At 64.4% G+C, this 19012-nt stretch overlaps 2 protein-coding genes across 2 annotated transcripts in view; both read left to right on the plus strand.

The window, feature by feature from the left end:
• The first annotated feature begins 9382 nt into the window (after positions 1-9382).
• ARC (activity regulated cytoskeleton associated protein) lies at positions 9383-12566 on the plus strand. The gene is made up of 3 exons (XM_028096009.2): positions 9383-11380; positions 11616-11740; positions 11951-12566. The coding sequence occupies exon 1, from the start codon at positions 9562-9564 to the stop codon at positions 10750-10752; it is 1191 nt and encodes a 396-aa protein (XP_027951810.1). The 5' UTR covers positions 9383-9561; the 3' UTR covers positions 10753-11380; positions 11616-11740; positions 11951-12566.
• The window catches only part of LOC148164595 (maestro heat-like repeat family member 5), a 59986-nt gene continuing 52070 nt past the window's right edge, over positions 11097-19012 (plus strand). Inside the window, exons 1-7 of the mRNA XM_088022876.1 lie at positions 11097-11109; positions 11244-11380; positions 11951-12045; positions 12133-12185; positions 15492-15845; positions 17242-17313; positions 17730-17970. Coding sequence (XP_087879002.1) covers positions 11097-11109; positions 11244-11380; positions 11951-12045; positions 12133-12185; positions 15492-15845; positions 17242-17313; positions 17730-17970 — 965 coding nt within the window. The remainder of the gene's footprint in view (positions 11110-11243; positions 11381-11950; positions 12046-12132; positions 12186-15491; positions 15846-17241; positions 17314-17729; positions 17971-19012) is intronic.

Consider the following 19012-nt stretch of genomic DNA (forward strand, 5'->3'; position numbering starts at 1 on the left):
TAGAAATGGGGTAGAACACCGTAAATTGCTCAATCGATGCCTCTGCTCTGGTGAGGGACCCACCTCAGTCATCCATCTCTGGCCTGGGTGGCTTCGGGAGGGGCGGGAGCAGTGCCTAGGGAGGGGAGCCCCTTGTCTGCCTTCTTCCCAGTGTCAGTCTGGCAGCCTCAGGTGCGGGAAACCTGACTCCTCACGGCTGAAGCCAGTGTCTGGGGGCATCTGACTTCCTCCCTGAGGCTCCCCGGACTGCCAGGCCCTGCCCAGACCCAGGTCTGAAGGAGCCAAGACCCAGAGCCCCACCTGTGGGGGACACATGGGGCCCTGGGGATGGCCTGAGGGTTCTGGGATAGGCAGGTGACCGTCCTTCAGTGGAGGGGGAGGCGAAGGCCTGGTTCATAGCTCCCATTGCCCCTGGGCAGGAGGAGGCCAAAGAGGCAGGATGTGGGAGTTGTGGCTTTAGCTGAGGTTTTGGAAGTGAAGGGGGTGTGCTCTGGGCCCTTCCAGGAGTGGGTCTGAGGGCCTGCGGAAGCCTGATGGGGGTAAAGTCTGGGGGCCTGCTAGGCAGAAAGGGCCCTGATTCTCCGCTCAGAGGGGCACGTGTGTGGGTGTGGGTGTGCTGAGCTGGAACTGCGGTGGGTTGGGGGCATCCCCCGGGGGCCCTGTACCCTGCCTCTGACCTCCAGGTTTGGGGGTCGGACAACTGCCCCCCAGAGGCCATATCCAGGGCCATCCTCCTAACCTGCTCCTTCTCTCCCCTGGTGGTTTGGCCCCAGCCCCAGCCCCACACAGGGAGGGCCTGACTTCCTTCTGCCGCGGAGTAAGGAGAGTGGCATCGGTGACCGCCATCTGCAAGGACGGCTGAGGGGTCAGGCCAGTGGCATCAGGCCTGGAGACAGAGGAACCGAAGTGCAGCAAAGGGGAGAGGGGGGAGGAGGGGAGGCCAGAGAACGTGCTAGGTGGGCGCACAGCCGGCAGGTGGCGCCCGGGCCCTGGATGGGCCTAGGGTGCCAGTGGTTGGTGAGGGACGGAGGAGGAAGACAGAGCAGAGGGCAGGGGCAGCCGTGGGTCTGGGATGGGGGGCTGCGGCGGGAAGAGCCCTGGAGTCCAGCCCTGCCTGCATTCAAGAACGGATGGGGCCCAGCGCCCCCTCCCCTGCAGGTAAGGGGGAGCACAGTGCAGAGGGGCCGGGGTGCTTTGAGGTGGGAGATGACCTCTCAGGCATCTGCCGGGCCTACTACGTGCCTCCCCCTGGTTTCGGGACACCTGTCTGTTCCCCGTAAGCCAGCGTGGACTGCAGAGCTGGGGGGGGGGGGCCAGGGTGCAGCTACTGGCTTCTCCCACCATCCCTGGACAGGACCTGGCCGATGTCCCTTCTTCCCTCTCCCTGACCAAGCTCCAGGCCGGCCTCCAGTGTCCTGAGGGTCAGGAATCGTCCAAGATTGCCGAGGAAACGATGTACAGTGCAGAACATGATGGCTGTCTGCGCCCCGAGCCTCCTGTCTGGGCTCTTCCCACTTCGTGGATTCCTCCAAACGCACATTCACTCGTCCCTGCCCAAAGCAGGGATGGTGGAGGGGCAGCGCTTGGAGGACAGGCCTCTAAGGCAGGGCATCGGGGCATCGGGGCAGGCTGGCTGGGGGCTTGGGGCGGGTGGGGCCTCAGAGTGAGGAAGGGGTGGAGCCCCCAACCTGGGGGGTCAGTGCCACACACCACCGCCAGAGCAAGACTGTCCCCCACCCCCATGACTGCCCTGCAGGCAGCTGTCCTCCCAGGACGCAGTGCTTGTGGGGTTGCTGCCATCCCTCCCAAATTCCCCGGTCAGGCACCTGCCCCAGACACAGTTCTTAAGACCAAGAGCCATCATGGCTCACGCCTGGAACCCCAGAGGCCTGCGGCAGACAGGGAGGTGCCCACGCCCGTGAAGCAGGAGTGGGGGGAGACGCCAGATGCCTGCGTGGGGCAGCCGTGGGGCCTGCCGCGGAGCAGGGTGGCCAGGCCGGCGGCTCTGGGACATCCAGGTCAAGGCCCCAGGAGAGAGGTCTCGCAGTGGCAGGGGTGACAGCGGGAGGGGCAGGGGGCCCAGGCCCCAGCCCCAGGGGAGGGGCGGGAGGGGCTAGCAGACAGAGAGCAGAAGGGACCCCAAGCCATTTCCGGCAGGGGGGGGTGCAGGCAGGGGTCCCTCCAGGGCGGCCTCCCCGGGGTGCAGGCATGGCTCAGAGCCCGCCTGCGTGGGGAAGCTCCTGGCTGCGTCACACTGAGCTATTCTCGGCCTGTCTCCTTGTATGGCTCCGGAAGTGTGCCTGGGAGCCGGCGCTCTGTGCTGGGCGCGCTCTAAATGGAGAGGCACAGAACGGCAGGAAAGTTGGCCATCACCCCCTCCCTGGACGTCCTGAAGCCCCAGCTCCGGGGGTGTCCGGCCAGGGCCAGCTCGCAGCACACCCCCCGTCCGGGCGGAGGGGCCGGCCATGCTCAGGGCTCCTGTGGCACGATCTGATCTGAGTCCCTGGGTGTCCAGGGAGGCGGCGGGGGTGGTGCAGCCTGGCAGGGCGCCCAGTGGGGCAGGGAGGAGGGGGTGGCCACGGGCTCCAACCCCCGCAGGCGGGCTCCCAGCTGCGCCTGCGAGTCCTCACGGCGCTCCTGCACGTGACTGCTGGGACCCTGGGACCCTGGCTCTCCCCTCATCCCTGACCCTCCTCACAGGCCTCGAACCTTCTCCCACCCACAGCTCAGCTTTCCAGCCGCCTGCCCCCGCCCAGGCCCCTGTCCTCCCTCCACAGACCTCTCCCCTCTCTCTAGTAACCCTCCGCTCCCGGCTCTGCCCCTGGCGAGGGACAGAACCCCGAAATCCTGCCCCCCTGCCCTGCTGGCCCCCCCTGCAGCCGGCCCACCCCGGCTCATGCTCCAGCTCTCCCCACCCGTCAGGGCTCCTTGGGCTGCTGGGCCCAGAACACCTGGGGTGTTGGGGAATCTGAGCAGACCGAGTCTCCTCAGGGGAGGAGCCCGGTGGGCTCGTCCACCCCACAGGCCCAGCGCAGGCTCAGAGGCTGCACAGTCAGCGAGAGCATGCCTTGCTTGGACAGAGGATCAGGAAGGCACTGATGCACACAGCCCCCCGCCCCGCACACGTTCACACTCATACCCTGACACACAGAGGAAGACAGCGTGCTCAGGGGCTCTGAGGCAGGGGTGTACTAGGGAGGACAAGGTCACAAAAGACCCAGTTAACATAGTGCTATGAGTATGGGAAGGCTTCCTGGAGGCACTGACAGCGGGCTCAGATTTAGACAACGTGTAAAACCACGCCGAGGTTTTTATGCTTCGGTTTTAAAACTGGACAGGCCTTTGTCACTGGAATCAGGGGTGATGTGCCGTGAGTCGGATCGGGCATTCATAGAGTGAACAGGGAGGGCAGAGGTCCAGCCCACTCCTCGTCGGCGCCCGCCACTGCGGCCAGCCTCCAAGCTGCCCACGCCAGGACCCTTGGCCTCCCCTGGGTACAGTGTGCCCACCATGTGGCAAGGGGGACGCCGGGGCCAGAGGGGCTCATGCATCTGCAGGAGGTCACACAGTGCCTCGAGGAGAAGCGGGGTGGGGACGCAGGGGCCACCAATGCCCCTCCAGTGTTCTGTGGACGCTCAGACGCAGCCTGAGGCACCTGCCGAGCCAAGGGTTGAGACACAGACACGCGGTGAGCCGCGTGCGTGCAGCGAGTCCCGGGCCCACCTGTACACCTGCCTCCTGGAGTGGGGGCACTAAGACCCCCCACCCTGCACACCACGGAGGCCTCCCTCCTCCCCTGGTCCTGGCTCTGCTGGGAGGGGAGCCAGTCTGATTTGCTGGAGGGGAAGAGCCCGGGGCTCCGCGCTGAGGCCTGACCTGCATGCCTAGAGCCACACACAGCCTGCGTCCTCCTAGGCCCCGTCCTCCAGGGCCCATGTGCGGGTCATGACGATGCCCCTGTTTTATGGGGCCATCTGCACGGCCCCGCACCCCACCTTGAATAGCACCTGCCATGTCGGGCTCGGGAGCCGTTCTTGATTGAATGACTGACTTGCCCCCTGGCTGAGTGGGGTGAGGATTCTTTACAGGGAGGAATGTGGGTGCCCGGAAGGGGCAGGGCTGACAGCACTTACCCACGGTTGCACAGGGCACGGGCTGAGCTCACGGGACCTCCAGGAGCCTGCAGGCCTTTCCCCACCCAGGCTCGCCGCAGTGCCCTGGTCTGGCCTCCTTGCTGCGGAGCTTGGACAAGTCCCTGGCTCTCTCCGGGTCTGTTTCTTCCTTCCGTACTGGCTCAGGGCGCTGGTGAGGATGGTCTCCAGTCCCTGGGGCTCGACCTCCAGGCCTAGGGCGGGTGCCGGCAGGGTGCACGGCGCAGCTGGCTCAGGCACCGCTGTGCCGCCCTCATCGGAAAAATACAAAACTTTCCTTGGAGCCCGCGCGGGGAGGGAGGCGCTGAGGCAGGCGGCAGGAGGGGGGGGAGAGGGTCTGCTGTGTGGGGGCCCAGAACGAACAGGCTGCCTGTTCCAGGGAGAGGACGCAGCACACACACCCTGCCAAGCCGGAGACAAGAGGAAGTTCGGGTGGGGGGGGATTGGAAAGATGCTCCCTCAGCTCTGGGTGCTCACTTGGAGCCCCCCCACATCCAGACACCTCTGCCTCCCACAGGGCCCCCCACGCCAGTGCTCAGGCCCCCATCTCAGGCCTCTCGGCAGCGCATGCGCCCGCCGCTGACGGGGTTCTGCTGCCCTGCCCCCACTCTGCCCTGGGCTCCCAGGCATCCGTCCCTCGTCCCTCGGAGGTGCGTCAGGCAGGTGTGGCCGAGGGACCCCACTGCTCTCTTGCTGGCTAAAGGGCCCGGGGCAGGGTCCCCCACCCCTGAGAACCTCTGTGAAAACAGGGCGAGAATGTCTCCTTGAGAAAGGAACGGGGGCCCTGTCGCTCCCGCTTTCCTGGCGTCTCCATCTCTCTGCCCCTCTGCCCCACGGGTCCTTCTTGCCTCTTTGCCCTTGGGCCCAGCCTCACCTCCACCACACCGTGCCCCATGCCCTGGCCCTCCCACATCCCTGGGGCCTGTGCAGCAACCCCCCAAGGCAGCCGTCCCGGCCCCCGGGCTGCCTCCAAAGACACAGCCCCTCCTGAGGAGATGCTGGGGAAGGAGAGCTGGGCCTGCAGAGAGCTCGTGGGGAGTCCGGGTGGGCCTCGTCCTTCCCCCCCACCACCCCACCGGTTGTGGGGGCAGTGGAGTGAGGCCATGTGACCCAGGAGGGCCCCACGGGGTGGCAGGCAGGGACCATGGGCCAAGCCTGGGCAGGGAGGGCCAGGTGAGCAGTGGGTGGACCCTAGCTGCCCGGCTTCTACCCCACAAGGACAGGGTCACGGGGCTGGTGCAGCGGCGGCCCTGGTACGGGGCAGGGCGGGCATCATCAGCTGGTGCTCTGCTCCCCCCACGGAGCCTGTGCTCCCACCCTGGGGGCTAAGTGCTGCTAACCACTGACCACCGCAGGCGATTTCCTGGCGACTAGCTGCGATGGAGGCCCTGTGCAGACAGGGGGAGTCTGGAAAGTCCCAGGGCTATGAGTCCACAGGCACAGGCAGCCTGACGGGCCTGGATGAGCTTTACCCCCCAGCACACCCGGGGAGCCCAGCAGTGGGACAGGGAGCCTGCACTAAGGGGCCCCAGGGCAGGTGTGAGCCCTGCATGAAAGGACTGGGTCACAGAGCAGCCAGAGGGAGGCAGGACCTGCGGAGGGGGCCTGGGGCCGTGTTTCCGGTGCGGGTGGGGGGTGTGGCTCCCTGAGGCTGTGCATTTGGGAGGGGGCCGTCATCTCATCTCCAAATAGGCACCTTAGCCTCACGGACCAGCACCCGGGGTCTGGGAGCCCGGAACCCGAGCGGCAGAAGACTGGAACCCCAAAGGGACAGAACGGGGGTGGGGGGGGGGTTGCTGCCTGCAGACCTCCCCCTGTGGTCACTCTGGCCTGCCCTCCCTGCCGACAGAGCCCCCTCCTTCGAAGGCAGTCCAAGGAGCAGCTGACCAGCTTTGCTCTAAGGGGGGGGCGGTGACAATCCCCCAGGCCTCCCCCCTGCACAGCTTCCCCTCCCTCTCCCTACCCTGCAGCCCTGAGCTGCCCTGCTCTGGGTGAGGTTGGGGGCTGGAGGCCGCACTCTGCACCTTCACCCCTGCTTGTGGAGAAAGGGGGGCGGCGGAGCAGGGCGGGGCCGACGCCCCCATCCTGGGTGGTGCGGAGCCAGACTGACCTCTTCTCCGGAGGCAGCAAAAGAACGCAGCCCGAGGCTCCAGTGCGGAGGTGTGCTGAGGGCTTCTGGGGCGATAATTGGGCAGCGATTAAGTGTTCCCACGCTGAGGCTGTCGCCTGTCACCTGTGACGGCCAGTGCTGTGCGGCCTCCGCGCAGGTCCTGCCAGGTCTCCCCGTGCCCGCCAGCGCCCCCCTCCGCTGGACTGTTCTTCCTCGTGCCCGCAGCAGGCTGCTCTGCCCCTGGGAGGGGGGCACCAAGGGCTCCGAGTCTGAGATCCTCTCCCCTACCTGGGTACCCCCACAAAGGGGATGCTCACTCAGCCCCCAGCGCCCCTAGTGCTTCGCTGCTTTTCTGGGTCTGGTCAACCCCTCCAGCCCTCTAGGTCCCAGCTGGGCTCCCCGCTCCAGGAAGCCCTGCCCGATGGCTGCCAGCTTGGGTCGGGTGGAGTGGGGGCTGGAGGTCACTGTGGGCCCGAGACCCAGAGAGCTGTGCCCTGGCCTGGGCCACCCAGCTGGTCAGGAGACCTGGGCCTTAGTGTCATCCTCAGGAGTGACCTGGTCTTTGTAAGCCGCTGGTCATTCACGGGCTGGCTCTCTGGCACTCCCACTGCTTGCACACGCATGCACACACACATGTGCATGTGAGTGTGGTCCCGGCCCAGCTGGCTTATTAGGTGTCTTCCCCGACAACGGCCCTGAGACACAAGCCTGAGCTCACCCCAGACGTGGACACAGACTCAGAGCTACAGGCAGGCCCTGTGATGACCAGCCAGTCACACCTGTGGGCCTGGCCACGCTCCCCGCCACACAGACATTGCACACATGGGCACAGGCAGGTTCCCAGGAACGCAGCCTGGGCTGGGCAGCTCTGGGATTCCTGTTCTCGCAGCTTCTCTGCCCGGCTCCCCCACCCTACTCCACGCGGGCCCTCCACCCTCCCTTCTGCCCACCCACTCGCCTTTAATTAGAAATGCCAGGAGAGCGATTCTGGGCAAGTTTTTGCCAGAAAGACATTTCCCCCCAACTAGGGGTGGAAGCTCAGAGGGGAAAAGAGACAGATTGGCTCTGGGGTAGGGAGGAGGGTTTCCAGGAGAGCAGGGAGAAGGGGCCTGGTGGAGGGGCAGGGAGTGGGGATTCCAGAGAGTGTGTGAGTCAGACAGAGTGGGGCTGGACACGGATCGGGGGACAGGTGGGGGGTATGAGTGTGTCTGGGGATGGGTGGGGGGTATGAGTGTGTCTGGGGGATGGCTGGGTGGGGTATGAGTGTGTCTGGGGATGGGTGGGGGGTATGAGTGTGTCTGGGGAATGGGTGGGTGGGGGGTATGAGTGTGTCTGGGGGATGGGTGGGGGGTATGAGTGTGTCTGGGGGATGGGTGGGGGGTATGAGTGTGTCTGGGGGATGGCTGGGTGGGGTATGAGTGTGTCTGGGGGATGGCTGGGTGGGGGGTATGAGTGTGTCTGGGGATGGGTGGGGGGTATGAGTGTGTCTGGGGGATGGGTGGGGGTATGAGTGTGTCTGGGGGATGGGTGGGGGGTATGACTGTGTCTGGGGATGGGTGGGGGGTATGACTGTGTCTGGGGATGGGTGGGGGGTATGAGAGGAGGCCACGAGTGTGCAGTGTGTGTCTGAGAGAGGGAGTGGGAAACTGGCAGCAGGGGCTAGGGGGTCTTGACTCACTGGTTGTGTGTCTGCCTCTGGCTTTGGGCAGCATGCATTACCTGTGCCCGCCTAACATCAGAGGACCTGGAACCCATAAGCATCCATCCTGGGGTAACCCAGAAAGGATGTCCCTCCCCCACCACTGTTGCCAGGGAGGCAGAAGGGGCCTCCGTCCCGAGGGAATCTCAGCTTCCGGAGCCCCGTTCCTTATATGGTGTTCTGCTTTTCTCTGCCTCTCCTGACTGCATAAGGCTGCCAGCACCCCTTCCGTCGGCTACCGCCTCCTCCTTCCTCCCCCTCCTCCCCTCCTCCTCCCTCCCTCTCCTCCTCCCTCCCCCTCCTCCTTCTTCTTCCTCCCCCTCCTCCCCCCTCCCCCCTCCCCCCCTTCTCCTCCCTCCCCCCTCCCCCCTCCCCTCCTCCCCTTCTCCTCCCTCCTCCTCCTCCCCCTTCTCCGTCCTTCCCCCACCTTCCTTCCCCCTCCTCCCCCCAACCCTCTTCCATCCTCTCAGAAGTCTTGGAGCTTCTGACCGGGTTCCCTCTGTGGCCTGGAAGGTTCAGGGAGCAGGACCCCTTCATCTCCTCCACATCCGCAGGGAGCAGCTTCCAGATTTCTCTGGAGGTACTACATGGAGAAGTTCTGGCCCTCACCACAGGCGTGGGAGTGGGGGCACCGGGCAGTCCTGTCCAGCCATTGCCACACTGGTGTCACACATGCACACACACGGGGAGGGGGGAGGACCAGCCCCGCGCGCCCAGACTTGAGAGCCCCCTACAGCGGTAGGCAGGAGCTAGAGGCCACACCTGGGAAAGCACACTTGGGGACCTGGGGACACTTGGGCGTGCTTGCACTCGCCCGGCACAGGAAAGCTCCTTGAAGCCTTCAGCTCCAGGGAAGGAGGGTATCGATGGCTGTCGGGGTGGTCGCCAGGGCTCCTCCGTGGCTGGACATCCGGCCACGCCGGACCAGGCAGGGGCGGGGGCGGGGGCAGGGGCAGTGAGGCCCTGAGAGAGCAGAGTCCAGCACCACCCCGCCCCCTAGTACGGACGGAGAGGAGGGGGCCCACCCGGAGACCCTGGGGGAGGTAGGGGCTTCTTCCTCCTAACCTTTGGGTGGGTGGCGGCAGCTCACTACCCGCTCCAGGCCCCCGCGGGCTCACACCTGCGCCGCCCCGCCGGTCGCGGGCAGGAGGGGGGTCGCTGGGTCCCGGCACCTTCCCTCGCCCCGCAGGCTGAATGAGCCGGGGAGGGGGCGTCGGGAGCCCGCAGGCGGATTAGTCACCCGGGCCGCTGGCGCGTGCAGGGGGTGGGTCCTCCCCGGGCGCCGGGCGCGCGGGCGGGCGCGGGGGGCGGGGCGCGCGGGGCGGAGAGCCCGGCCGGGACCAATGGGAGCGGGGGCTCGGCGAGGGGGCCGCCCACGGCCGCGCGGCCGCATAAAGAGCCGGCGGCGGCTGCAGGGCGCAGAGCTCGGCGCCGCGGCTCTCTGCTCCTCCCCGCTGCGCCGCACTCTTCCGCGTTCTCTCGCCGCCGCTGCCGCCGCTGGACCGAAGGGACCGTCCTGGCTCCACGGCACAGCCGGTCCACGAGGACTTTGCAGCCTGCCGCCCCTCGCCAGTCCGATCGCCGCGGCCACCTGCGCACCGATGGAGCTCGACCACATGACGAGCGGCGGCCTCCACGCCTACCCCGGGCCGCGGGGCGGGCCAGCGGCCAAGCCCAACGTGATCCTGCAGATCGGTAAGTGCCGGGCCGAGATGCTGGAGCACGTGCGGAGGACCCACCGACACCTGCTCACCGAGGTGTCCAAGCAGGTGGAGCGGGAGCTGAAGGGGCTGCACAGGTCGGTGGGGAAGCTGGAGAGCAACCTGGACGGCTACGTGCCCACCGGCGACTCGCAGCGCTGGAAGAAGTCCATCAAGGCCTGCTTGTGTCGCTGCCAGGAGACCATCGCCAACCTGGAGCGCTGGGTCAAGCGGGAGATGCATGTGTGGCGGGAGGTCTTCTACCGGCTGGAGAAGTGGGCCGACCGCCTGGAGTCCATGGGCGGCAAGTACCCGGTGGGCAACGATCCGGCTCGCCACACCGTCTCCGTGGGCGTCGGGGGTCCGGAGGGCTACTGCCAGGAGGCGGATGCCTACGACTACACCGTCAGCCCCTACGCCATCACCCCGCCGCCTGCCAGCGGCGAGCTGCCCGGGCAGGAGCCCGTGGACGCCCAGCAGTACCCGCCCTGGGGGGCCGGTGAGGACGGGCAGCCCAGTCCCGGTGTGGACACGCAGATCTTCGAGGATCCGAGGGAGTTCCTCAGCCACCTGGAGGAGTACCTGCGACAGGTGGGCGGCTCCGAGGAGTACTGGCTGTCGCAAATCCAGAACCACATGAACGGGCCGGCCAAGAAGTGGTGGGAGTTCAAGCAGGGCTCTGTGAAGAATTGGGTTGAGTTCAAGAAAGAGTTCCTGCAGTACAGCGAGGGCACACTGTCCCGGGAGGCCATCCAGCGGGAGCTGGACCTGCCGCAGAAGCAGGGGGAGCCGCTGGACCAGTTCCTGTGGCGCAAGCGGGACCTGTACCAGACGCTCTATGTGGACGCCGAGGAGGAGGAGATCATCCAGTACGTGGTGGGCACCCTGCAGCCCAAGCTCAAGCGCTTCTTGCGCCATCCACTGCCCAAGACCCTGGAGCAGCTCATCCAGAGGGGCATGGAAGTACAGGACGGCCTGGAGCAGACGGCCGAGCCCACGGGCCCCCGCCTCCCCACGGAGGACGAGGCCGAGGCGCTCACGCCAGCCCTCACCAGCGAGTCTGTCACCAGTGACCGGACCCAGCCCGAATAGAGGCCAGCCCGGGCCCCAGCCTGCCCACCACACCCCGCCTGTGGCCTTTGCCAACCAGGACTGTCGAGCCGGGCTGACTCCTGCACAGGGGAGCCCCGCATCCCCACCTGGCTGGGCACCCGCCCTCAGCCTCCCAGCCTGACTCACACAGACACATGTCATCCAGCTGTGGGCAGTACCCCCCAAACAGCGAAGGGCCCCTGCCCTGTCATCCTCCCTCTGTGTCTGTCTTTCCCGGTCTCTGGCCCCATCCTGCACACTCTCTGGCCACCCCAGGACCTCCCAGCTTTGGTATTCTGCTCAACCGCCCGGGCCCCCTGGGCACTCAGAAATCAAATGTCCAGATGGCCCAGGCCAGTGAGCCCCGAGCCCAGGGGACACCCCAGAGCAGAAGCTAAGACAGCAGCAACACCACGGGAACCTTGGCTTTGGGGCGCCGCCCTCCCCTGGCAGTTGCTGTGCAGCCGGCTGGCACTCTTGCCGCCGCCCAGGGCAGCCGGCCAGCCTCAGGCAGCGAGGCTCCCTCCTGCTGCGGAAAGCCAGAGCCTCAGGAGCGACTGACCGCTGCGGCAGCAGCACTGCGACGGCAGCAGCAGACCTGGCGTCCTGGTGCCTCCTGGCCCCTCAGGTGAGCTCCAGCCCCAAGGCACCCCCGCCAGGGGGCACTGTGGGGTAGGGAGGGCCCGGGGCCAGGACAGCCCCAGCAGGTTAGCTGCAGGGATGGGGTGGGGGAGGGCTGCAGCACGGAGTTGTGGGGAAGGAGCAGAGCCCCCAGGGATCAGGGAGAAGGGCCCGGGTGGGCGGCGGGGCGGTGGGACGGCGGAGCCGGCTCTCACACGACCCCGTGCTCTCTCTTTCCTCAGCACTAGTGATTCACCGCAGCCTGGAAAAGGATCCGCTGGGCTCGATGACTCACCCGCAGCCGGGGGAGGGTCCCACAGGGCCTGAGTCCTCAAACTCAGCTGAGGAGCCAGGAGAGTGACGACAGGTATGGCCGCTCTCTCCACTGAGACCCTGCCCCTGCCCGCCGCCCCTCCCCCCAACACAGCGCTCTGGGCAAGCTGAGAGGCAGCCCAGCATGGGGGCTTGGCCCTGGGGGAGCAGCCCCATAGCGTCCATCCCATACCCCTCCTGTGTGGCCCCTCCCAGCCTGTGGCCTGTCTCTCACCGCCCCCCCCCCCCCCCGTCTTTCTTTCAGGTCTCAACGCTCGCGCTCCCACAGAGCCTTCCCTGCCATGCCTGGCATGCCCCTCCCTCTCCTCCTGCAAGCTGCCCGCCCGAGGAGACGCTGAGGTCAGCAGAGGGGCCGCAGAGAGGGTGGGCCCGGCAGAGAGCTGGTGATGAAGACGGGCCAGTGTGAGGGCCAGGGCCTGCCTCTAGGCCTGCCCCGCTGACCACCAGCCTGCCCGCCCCCACGGCCGCTGTGGCTGGAGGTGGGGTCTGCTACCTCGGGCCGGTCTCGCTCCAGCCCAGGAACCCTTGCCCACCGCACGGCGGCCATCCTCTCTTGCCAGAGCTTTCCAGGAGCTCTGAGGCTGAGGCTCCAGCCCCAGCCCCTGCCCGCAGCCCCAGGCCCAGCCCCAGGAGATCCCAGAAGCCTTGCACCTGGGGCTTAGGCAGGCCCCGCCATAGCCGGGGCCCAGACCCCCACCTGGGGGACCCCCAGCGCCCTGGTGCTGGCCGGCCACTCGTGTCTGCAGCCCGAGGAGGCCCTGGCCGGGGGTTCTCCTTTCTGCCTGTCCAGTGGGGGTTTCCAGATTCAGGGGACTGATGGCTGCAGGTGACTCTGTCAGTTCCTCCATCCTGCACTCCTGCCGGCCCCCCCCCCCCAGATTTTATTTTTGCACATAAGCCATAACCCATACTCATAGGCTGGCATAGGCTGCAGGGAGGCCCTGGGGTCCTCAAGAGGGTGTGACTGGTCTCCCCCCCCCGCCCCGTCCCCAGCGGGTCAGGCCTTCAGTGTCGGACCAGGCTGTGTGTACCCCTGTCACCTTACCTGAAGACAGACTCTTTTGTAAGATTTTGTTAATAAAACAGTGAAACTTCTCGGTGTGTGCTGTTGTTTCTCGTTGGCTGGCATGGAGCTGCGGAGGGAGGTGGCTCAGGGTGGTGGTCCCCAGAAGCCACATGAGTGCAGAATGAAGGGTCTTTGGGGACCTAGGGAGCACAGCCCCGTCACCCTGCAGGCCAGTTGGTCAGGGTCCTGGATCCTCAGGACAGTAGGGCCTTAGGGGCTCCCCTCATGGAAGCCCACGCCCTGGGGCCTCCAGGCCTGAGGCAGCCAGCAGTGGCAGAGATTGTTGGAGACTGCCTCCTGGCTAAGCTGAGGACTGCCCCCCAGCATCCTCTGCCCCCTGCCCGCTGGGGCGTGGGGGTGTCCTAAGAGCTCTCCTGCCACCAGCCTCAGCCCACATGGAGGCCCAGGGCTTCTGCCTCGGGGTCTCCTCCAGCATCGAGCCCTGGGGACCCAGGCAAGGCAAGATCCCCGCTGGGAGGTGACCCTGACAAATCCTGGGTCGTAAACGTGTTCTCTCCAAGCCTGTTTCCTCATCTGCCAAATGAGCAAACCGTCACTAATATAAATCCATGTGCAGGTTCAAGAACGGAGAGACAAGGGCCATCTTGTGCCCTGTGGGTGGCATGGAACCTCACTGGCCTCTGTGAGGTCCCAAGGCCCCCAAGAGGGAGAGCTAGACTGGAGAGGGCTCAAACCCCTGGACCAGCCAGTGATCAAGGAGAAGCAGGTCCAGCGGAGGTGGACAGTGAGCCTTTGGTTACAAGGAGTTCGCTTGCTCAGTTGTGGGGCAGGCTGGACCTCCGGGGCTCAGGCTGAGCTGCTGTGGGATTTCTTCTTCCCACCGCAATTAGGGCCCGTCAACTGATTGAGCCAGGCCCACCCAGATGCCCTCGGTGATCATCCTTAGGTAAAGTCAACTGATTATGGGCTTCAGTCACACCTGCAAAAGGCCTTCCAAGCAATACTTGCATTAGGGTTTGATTGAATGCTGGGGGATGGTTCCCTAGCGAGGCTGACATGTAAAACTGACCATCGCAAATGCCACAGTCATGGGCAGATGCTGGTCACCCACCCAGCACAGGTACTCCCCTCCAGAGGGGCTGCTCTGCTCCAGGGGGTGCTGGGCCAGGGGGCCAAGGCAGGCGTGCGTAGTGCGAGCACAGGCCAGCCTGGGGAGGGCCGCCCCTGCTAGAGCCTCGCTGCAGGGTCCTGTGGAGGAAGGAGCCCTGCGAAGCCACAAGGAGGAGACCTGCGGGGGCAGGAAGTGAGCGGGGGCAGAAAGAACCACCTGCCACGAGGAAGTGTCGTCACCTCTGCGGGGGGGGGGGGGGGCTGGCAGCCCTGAGCAAGGCCCTCCGTGGCGAGAAGGCAGCCTGTTCCCTATTCTTCCCTTTTATTTCTTTTAAATAATGGACACTGTGACAAGAATGGGGAAAGGAAATTGACAGGAACAGGAGGCCGGGGCCCCACGGCGACGCCTGAGAGGCAGTGATCTCTCCCAGAGAAACACTCCAGCTCACATCAAAAGCTGGAAGCTGTAGGTGCTTTTTCTTTTTAATAATAAAAAACTACTCCCTGTAATTGGATGATTGTGAGACAGGCTATCTGAGCACTTCAAATAATTGGAGATGCAGCTCCGAATCTCTGTGTCCTCAGAGAAGAGGCTGAGGGTGAGGGAGGAGCCGGGCAGGGTGGCGTGGGGTGGAGGGGCCCAGACCCAGTCACATCCCAAACGGAACGGGATGTTCCCAGAACAGGCCGCGCTCACGCCTCCCCGTCTTGCTTGCCCATGATCACAGACTACCCAGCCTCCCTTCTCAACAAGTGCTTGGGGAAACTGAGGCACAGGGAGGGGCTTTGCTTGCCTCCCTTTGGGGATCAGAGCTGGAACTGGAGACAGGCCATCCAGAAGCCCTGCGGGGGCTCACCCTACAGATCCAATTCGCTGCGGGGCTTCTGAGCCATGTGGATGTGGGCTCAAGCCCCAGGGCTGCCTTTTCTCTAAGGTCAGGTCTGCCCATAGAGCTGGCATGAGGGTCAGAGGGCAGGGGGCCCAGGCTGGGGAGGTGCTCAGAGTGTTACTCCCTATTGTCTCTCCAAGGCTCAGCTGAGACATAGGTCTTGCATGTCCCCTTAATGTGCTGCTGGGGGTGAGCACTTAGCCCTGGGGGTTAAGCAAGCTGCAAGGGCCAGCCTGAGAAACGGGCTTGGAAAAGTGTATGAGTCAGAGTGAGGCCAAGCTGCTGTAACAAAGAGGCCCAACAAAACGGCTTCTTTGCAGTCCCATGAGCATGCAGCTGGTGCCTGGGCTCCTGGGCTTATTCAGACCTTGCAAGTGCGCTGCCACATCCAGGCCACTGTCCTTGTCTGCTGCCTGAAGCCAGAGGAAGGGCAAAGACACAGGAAGGGCATACCACAGTCTTTAGGCTCAGAGAAGCCCAGGGAAGAGGCCCATCCCTGCCACCCACACCAGCCCCAGGGCACACAGTCACAGGGCCACATCTATAGCTGCATGTAGGAGGGAGTCAGGGGGAGGATTTTGGTGGACAGCCAGAGGGCAGAAGGCCACACGGAAAATTGTTCGGGGTAGTGTGAACTTCACCTTGCCCCAGGGAGGTCGGGCCTCTGTCCTCAGCTGCTGGGAGGTCACTGCTGAGCCCGGGGACATCCTGAGTCCAGTGTCCTTGTTCCCCTGGGGCTCTGGGCCACACGGTATCAGCTCGGCCTCCGGAGGGGCTGGAGACTGAGGTCAGCCACGCGGGCAGCCGACCGGGTCTGAGTGACGGGAACCAGATAAAGACCTTGGACACCGAGGCTGGGGGCTTCCCCGGCTGGCAACACTCGTATGTGCTGTCACTTCGGGGCCCGCGACTCCATGGGGAGAGGCAGTATGGACCCTCCTGGGCCCTGCTCTGGGCGCCCCTTCCCTTGGCTGTTGGCGGTCTGGGTCCTTTCCCTGCGATAAACCGTAACTGTGAGCACGACAGCTCTCGTGAGTTCTGGGAGCCCTTCGAGCGAATCAGCAGACCCAATGGGGTCTTGGGGACCCCAGACTCTGCAATTGGCATCAGAAGTGAGGGTGGTCTTGAGAATTGTTCCCAGGTGATACAACTTCATAGATGATGTCACTCTTTCTAGTCCATAAGGGACTTTTAACTCCAAGGGGATTTAGGATTAACATAGAAATTTAACAGAATCAAACTCAAAATGTTATCATTTTTGTCAAGAATTTATATATGCTTCATATTTCAAGCATTTTCCCACTGGAGAGAGTTGGACTGATAGGAATAAGGGAGAAGCTCATGATGCTGACATGAATTGTCTAACGGGGTCGCTGGTGTAGACTTGTGACTTTAGGTAGAAACCATATAATTTTATGTATAGTACTGGAACATTGGAAAGAGCTTAAGAATCACCATATTTTTTAGCCTAATTTATTGAGTTTATAATAATTTTTTAAAAGATTTTATTTATGTACTTGACAGAGAGAGACACAGCAAGAGAGGGAACACAAGCAGGGGGAGTGGGAGAGGGAGAAGCAGGCTTCCCACCGGGTAGGGAGCCCGATGCGGGGCTCGATCCCAGGACCCTGGGACCATGACCTGAGCCGAGGGCAGACGCTGAACGACTGAGCCACCCAGGCGCCCCGAGTTTATAATAATTTTTAAGTATTTAGAAATTTCACAAAGTTTGAAAAAAATAGATTCCCCATAGAATATGTTGGATTTTATGGATGTAGTTTAAAAGGTTCGGAGGCATCAGTGGGACCAAACATTAAAGTCCCCTTCAATTGGCCACACAGGTGTAGCACTGCTAAGTGTCCCTTAGAATCTGAAGGGAAAACTTGGGTGGGGATTTGTAACTTGGAGCTCCAGCACTCATTTAAAGAGCAAAGAGACTTCTGAGCCCTTGGTCCCGGGTGCAGCCCCCAGCTCGGCTGAGCTCCCTCCAAGGGGGCTTCCATCGCTGTGCTCAGAGCTGTGTGTCCCTTGAGTGACTGGGGACCACCATCCGGCCGACCTCTCCTGTCCCCGTGAGGCTCCCTGAGCTTTTCCTCTCCTCCCTGCCGTGCCGCCCTGCGCCCCCGAGCACCCCCTCCCACGCTGTGGTGCTCCCAGCCAGCGCCCTGCTTTCCATTAACTTGTTTCCTCCAGGACAGAGGCCAGGCAGACGCAGACCCCCAGCTGGGGGCTCTGGAGGCCCCACCTGGCCCTCACTTTCCACTGCAATGGGGCCTCGGAGCCTGCCCGCCTCCCCGGAGAGGGGACACTGAGGTCCCAGGGGGCTGGGAGTCACCAGGTGACCCAAAGAGCCTCCTTCGAGTCTCGGTCCACCTCAGGCCGAACCTCTCACCAGAGTGAAAGCAGGACGTCAGGCAGCAAGCGTCCCTTCCTGGGCTCCATCCTCTGTCTTCCCAGCTCTCTCCGACCCCGTGTAGCCCCACGCCGGCGCCCCTGCTCTCCTCTTAGGCAGCCCAAACCCGGCCTGCCCAGATGGCCCGCTAACCCCAGGGCTGAGCCCGGGCCGCCTGGGGGACCCAGGTGAGGGCAGCTCGGCCTGAGGGTGCAGCTGAAGCTGGACCACAGGGTGGGGGTGGCCTTTCCAGAAGCAAGGCCACTGGCAGGGTGGGGTTTGCTCCCCTTAAGCCCCCAACCCCACCAACCAGTGGACGCTGCACTAAGGCTACACCCCTGGGTCCCCAGGACTGACCCCCCTCCTCATGGTGGCCCTCAAGTCCCAGCTGGGGGCCTAGGAAGGGCCGGGATGCCCCCACCCCAGCACCCAGACCCTGCCCACCCTCCTCACCCAGACCCCGCCCCAGGGCAAGCTGGCTTAGGTCCCTTGTTTCTTCTGTAACTGCCCCAGGGCCGCCACTAACCCTGTGCCAGCCTCAGCCACCCCACCCTGGAGCCGCCACCACCCCAGCCGTCACTCCCCCAGCCGCCACCCCCCCCAGTCACCACCCTGCCCCGGAGCCGCCACCCCCCGCAGCTGCCACCCCCTCAGCCACCACCACCCCCAGCCACCACCAGCCCCAGCCGCCACCCTGCCCCGGAGCCGCCACCCCCCACAGCCGCCACCCCCCCAGCCGCCACCCTGCCCCGGAGCTGCCACCCCCTCAGCCACCACACTCCCCCAGCCGCCATGCACCTGCCTCTCCCCAGGCGCCAGCACCCTCTTTGGATTTCAGACTCAGTGTGCGCTCTTCCCCCAGGGTGTGGCCTGTGATGACATGTCCTTTCTTAGGTTTTGTTTTTCCCGGAATTTCAGATGGCTCTTCGCTCGCTCTGACTCTGCTCACAGGCACGGCTCACTCCCGCCCTCTGAGGCGCTTTGTCCTACAGCCCCGTTGCGTCTGCTTTTGTGTCTCGTTTGTGCTGATTTGTTTTCCGGAGACCCTCGTCCTGGAATACAAAGACCTTTAAGAAACCAAACCGAGGACCAGAAAGGCCCAACTCCCCAGGGGTCTCCCACTGCCTCTGCATAGAACCCCAGTTCCAGACCCACCCCCTTGCCCCTAGCCGCCACCCCACAGTGCTACGGGGGGGGGTGCCACGCCGTCGCCACACCCCCCTTTGCAGACCTCCCCGTCCCCCTCCTTCCACCCCGGCCCTTCCGTCCCTACCTCTGCCTCCTCTCTCTCCAGCATCCTCTGGCCCCTCCCGTCCTGCCAGCCGCTGTGTCCTTCCAGAATCCCTTAGAAGCAAAACTTCCTCCTCTGCTCTCTCCCACTGGCCCCTGCCCCCTGCCAGCTCTCCCCAGCTGTCTCCCGCTGCCCACCTCTGTCCACCTGGCACTGCTCTGGAATGCCTCTTCCCTCCGACCTGCCTCTTTGCAGGAGTCCTGGACCTTGGGCACAGGCCCCCCGCCGAGTGACCTCTGCGCACAGCCCCCTCGGCTCAGCCCTGGAAAGGGCTGGGGATGCCAGGTGTCCCCCTCTGAGTCCCTTCCCCTGTCCACGGCCGGGTCCCGAGCTTGGCTCTGACCCGTGGAGGCTGCTAGGTGCCAGCCACGGTCCCGTCTCTGAGCCGTGGCCCCATTTAGAGCAGGACAAGCCTTGGCTCAGGGTGCCCAAAGGAGGGGGGTCTTGCTCAGAGGCGGTTTGTTCCCCAGGGACAGCAGCAACCTGAGGAGGGAGTGAGCACCTCACTGCAAGAGTAACAAAATGGCTCTAGAAAGAGAGTCAGAGCAGGGATCTCTGAGGCCGTCTGGGATGCCACCTCGCTTGCCTCTCTGGAC

This window comes from Eumetopias jubatus, unplaced genomic scaffold (genome assembly GCF_037043125.1).
Source record: "Eumetopias jubatus isolate StellerSeaLion01/CBP00866 unplaced genomic scaffold, mEumJub1_p1.0 scaffold_4, whole genome shotgun sequence".
Classification (NCBI taxonomy): Eukaryota; Metazoa; Chordata; class Mammalia; order Carnivora; family Otariidae; genus Eumetopias; species Eumetopias jubatus.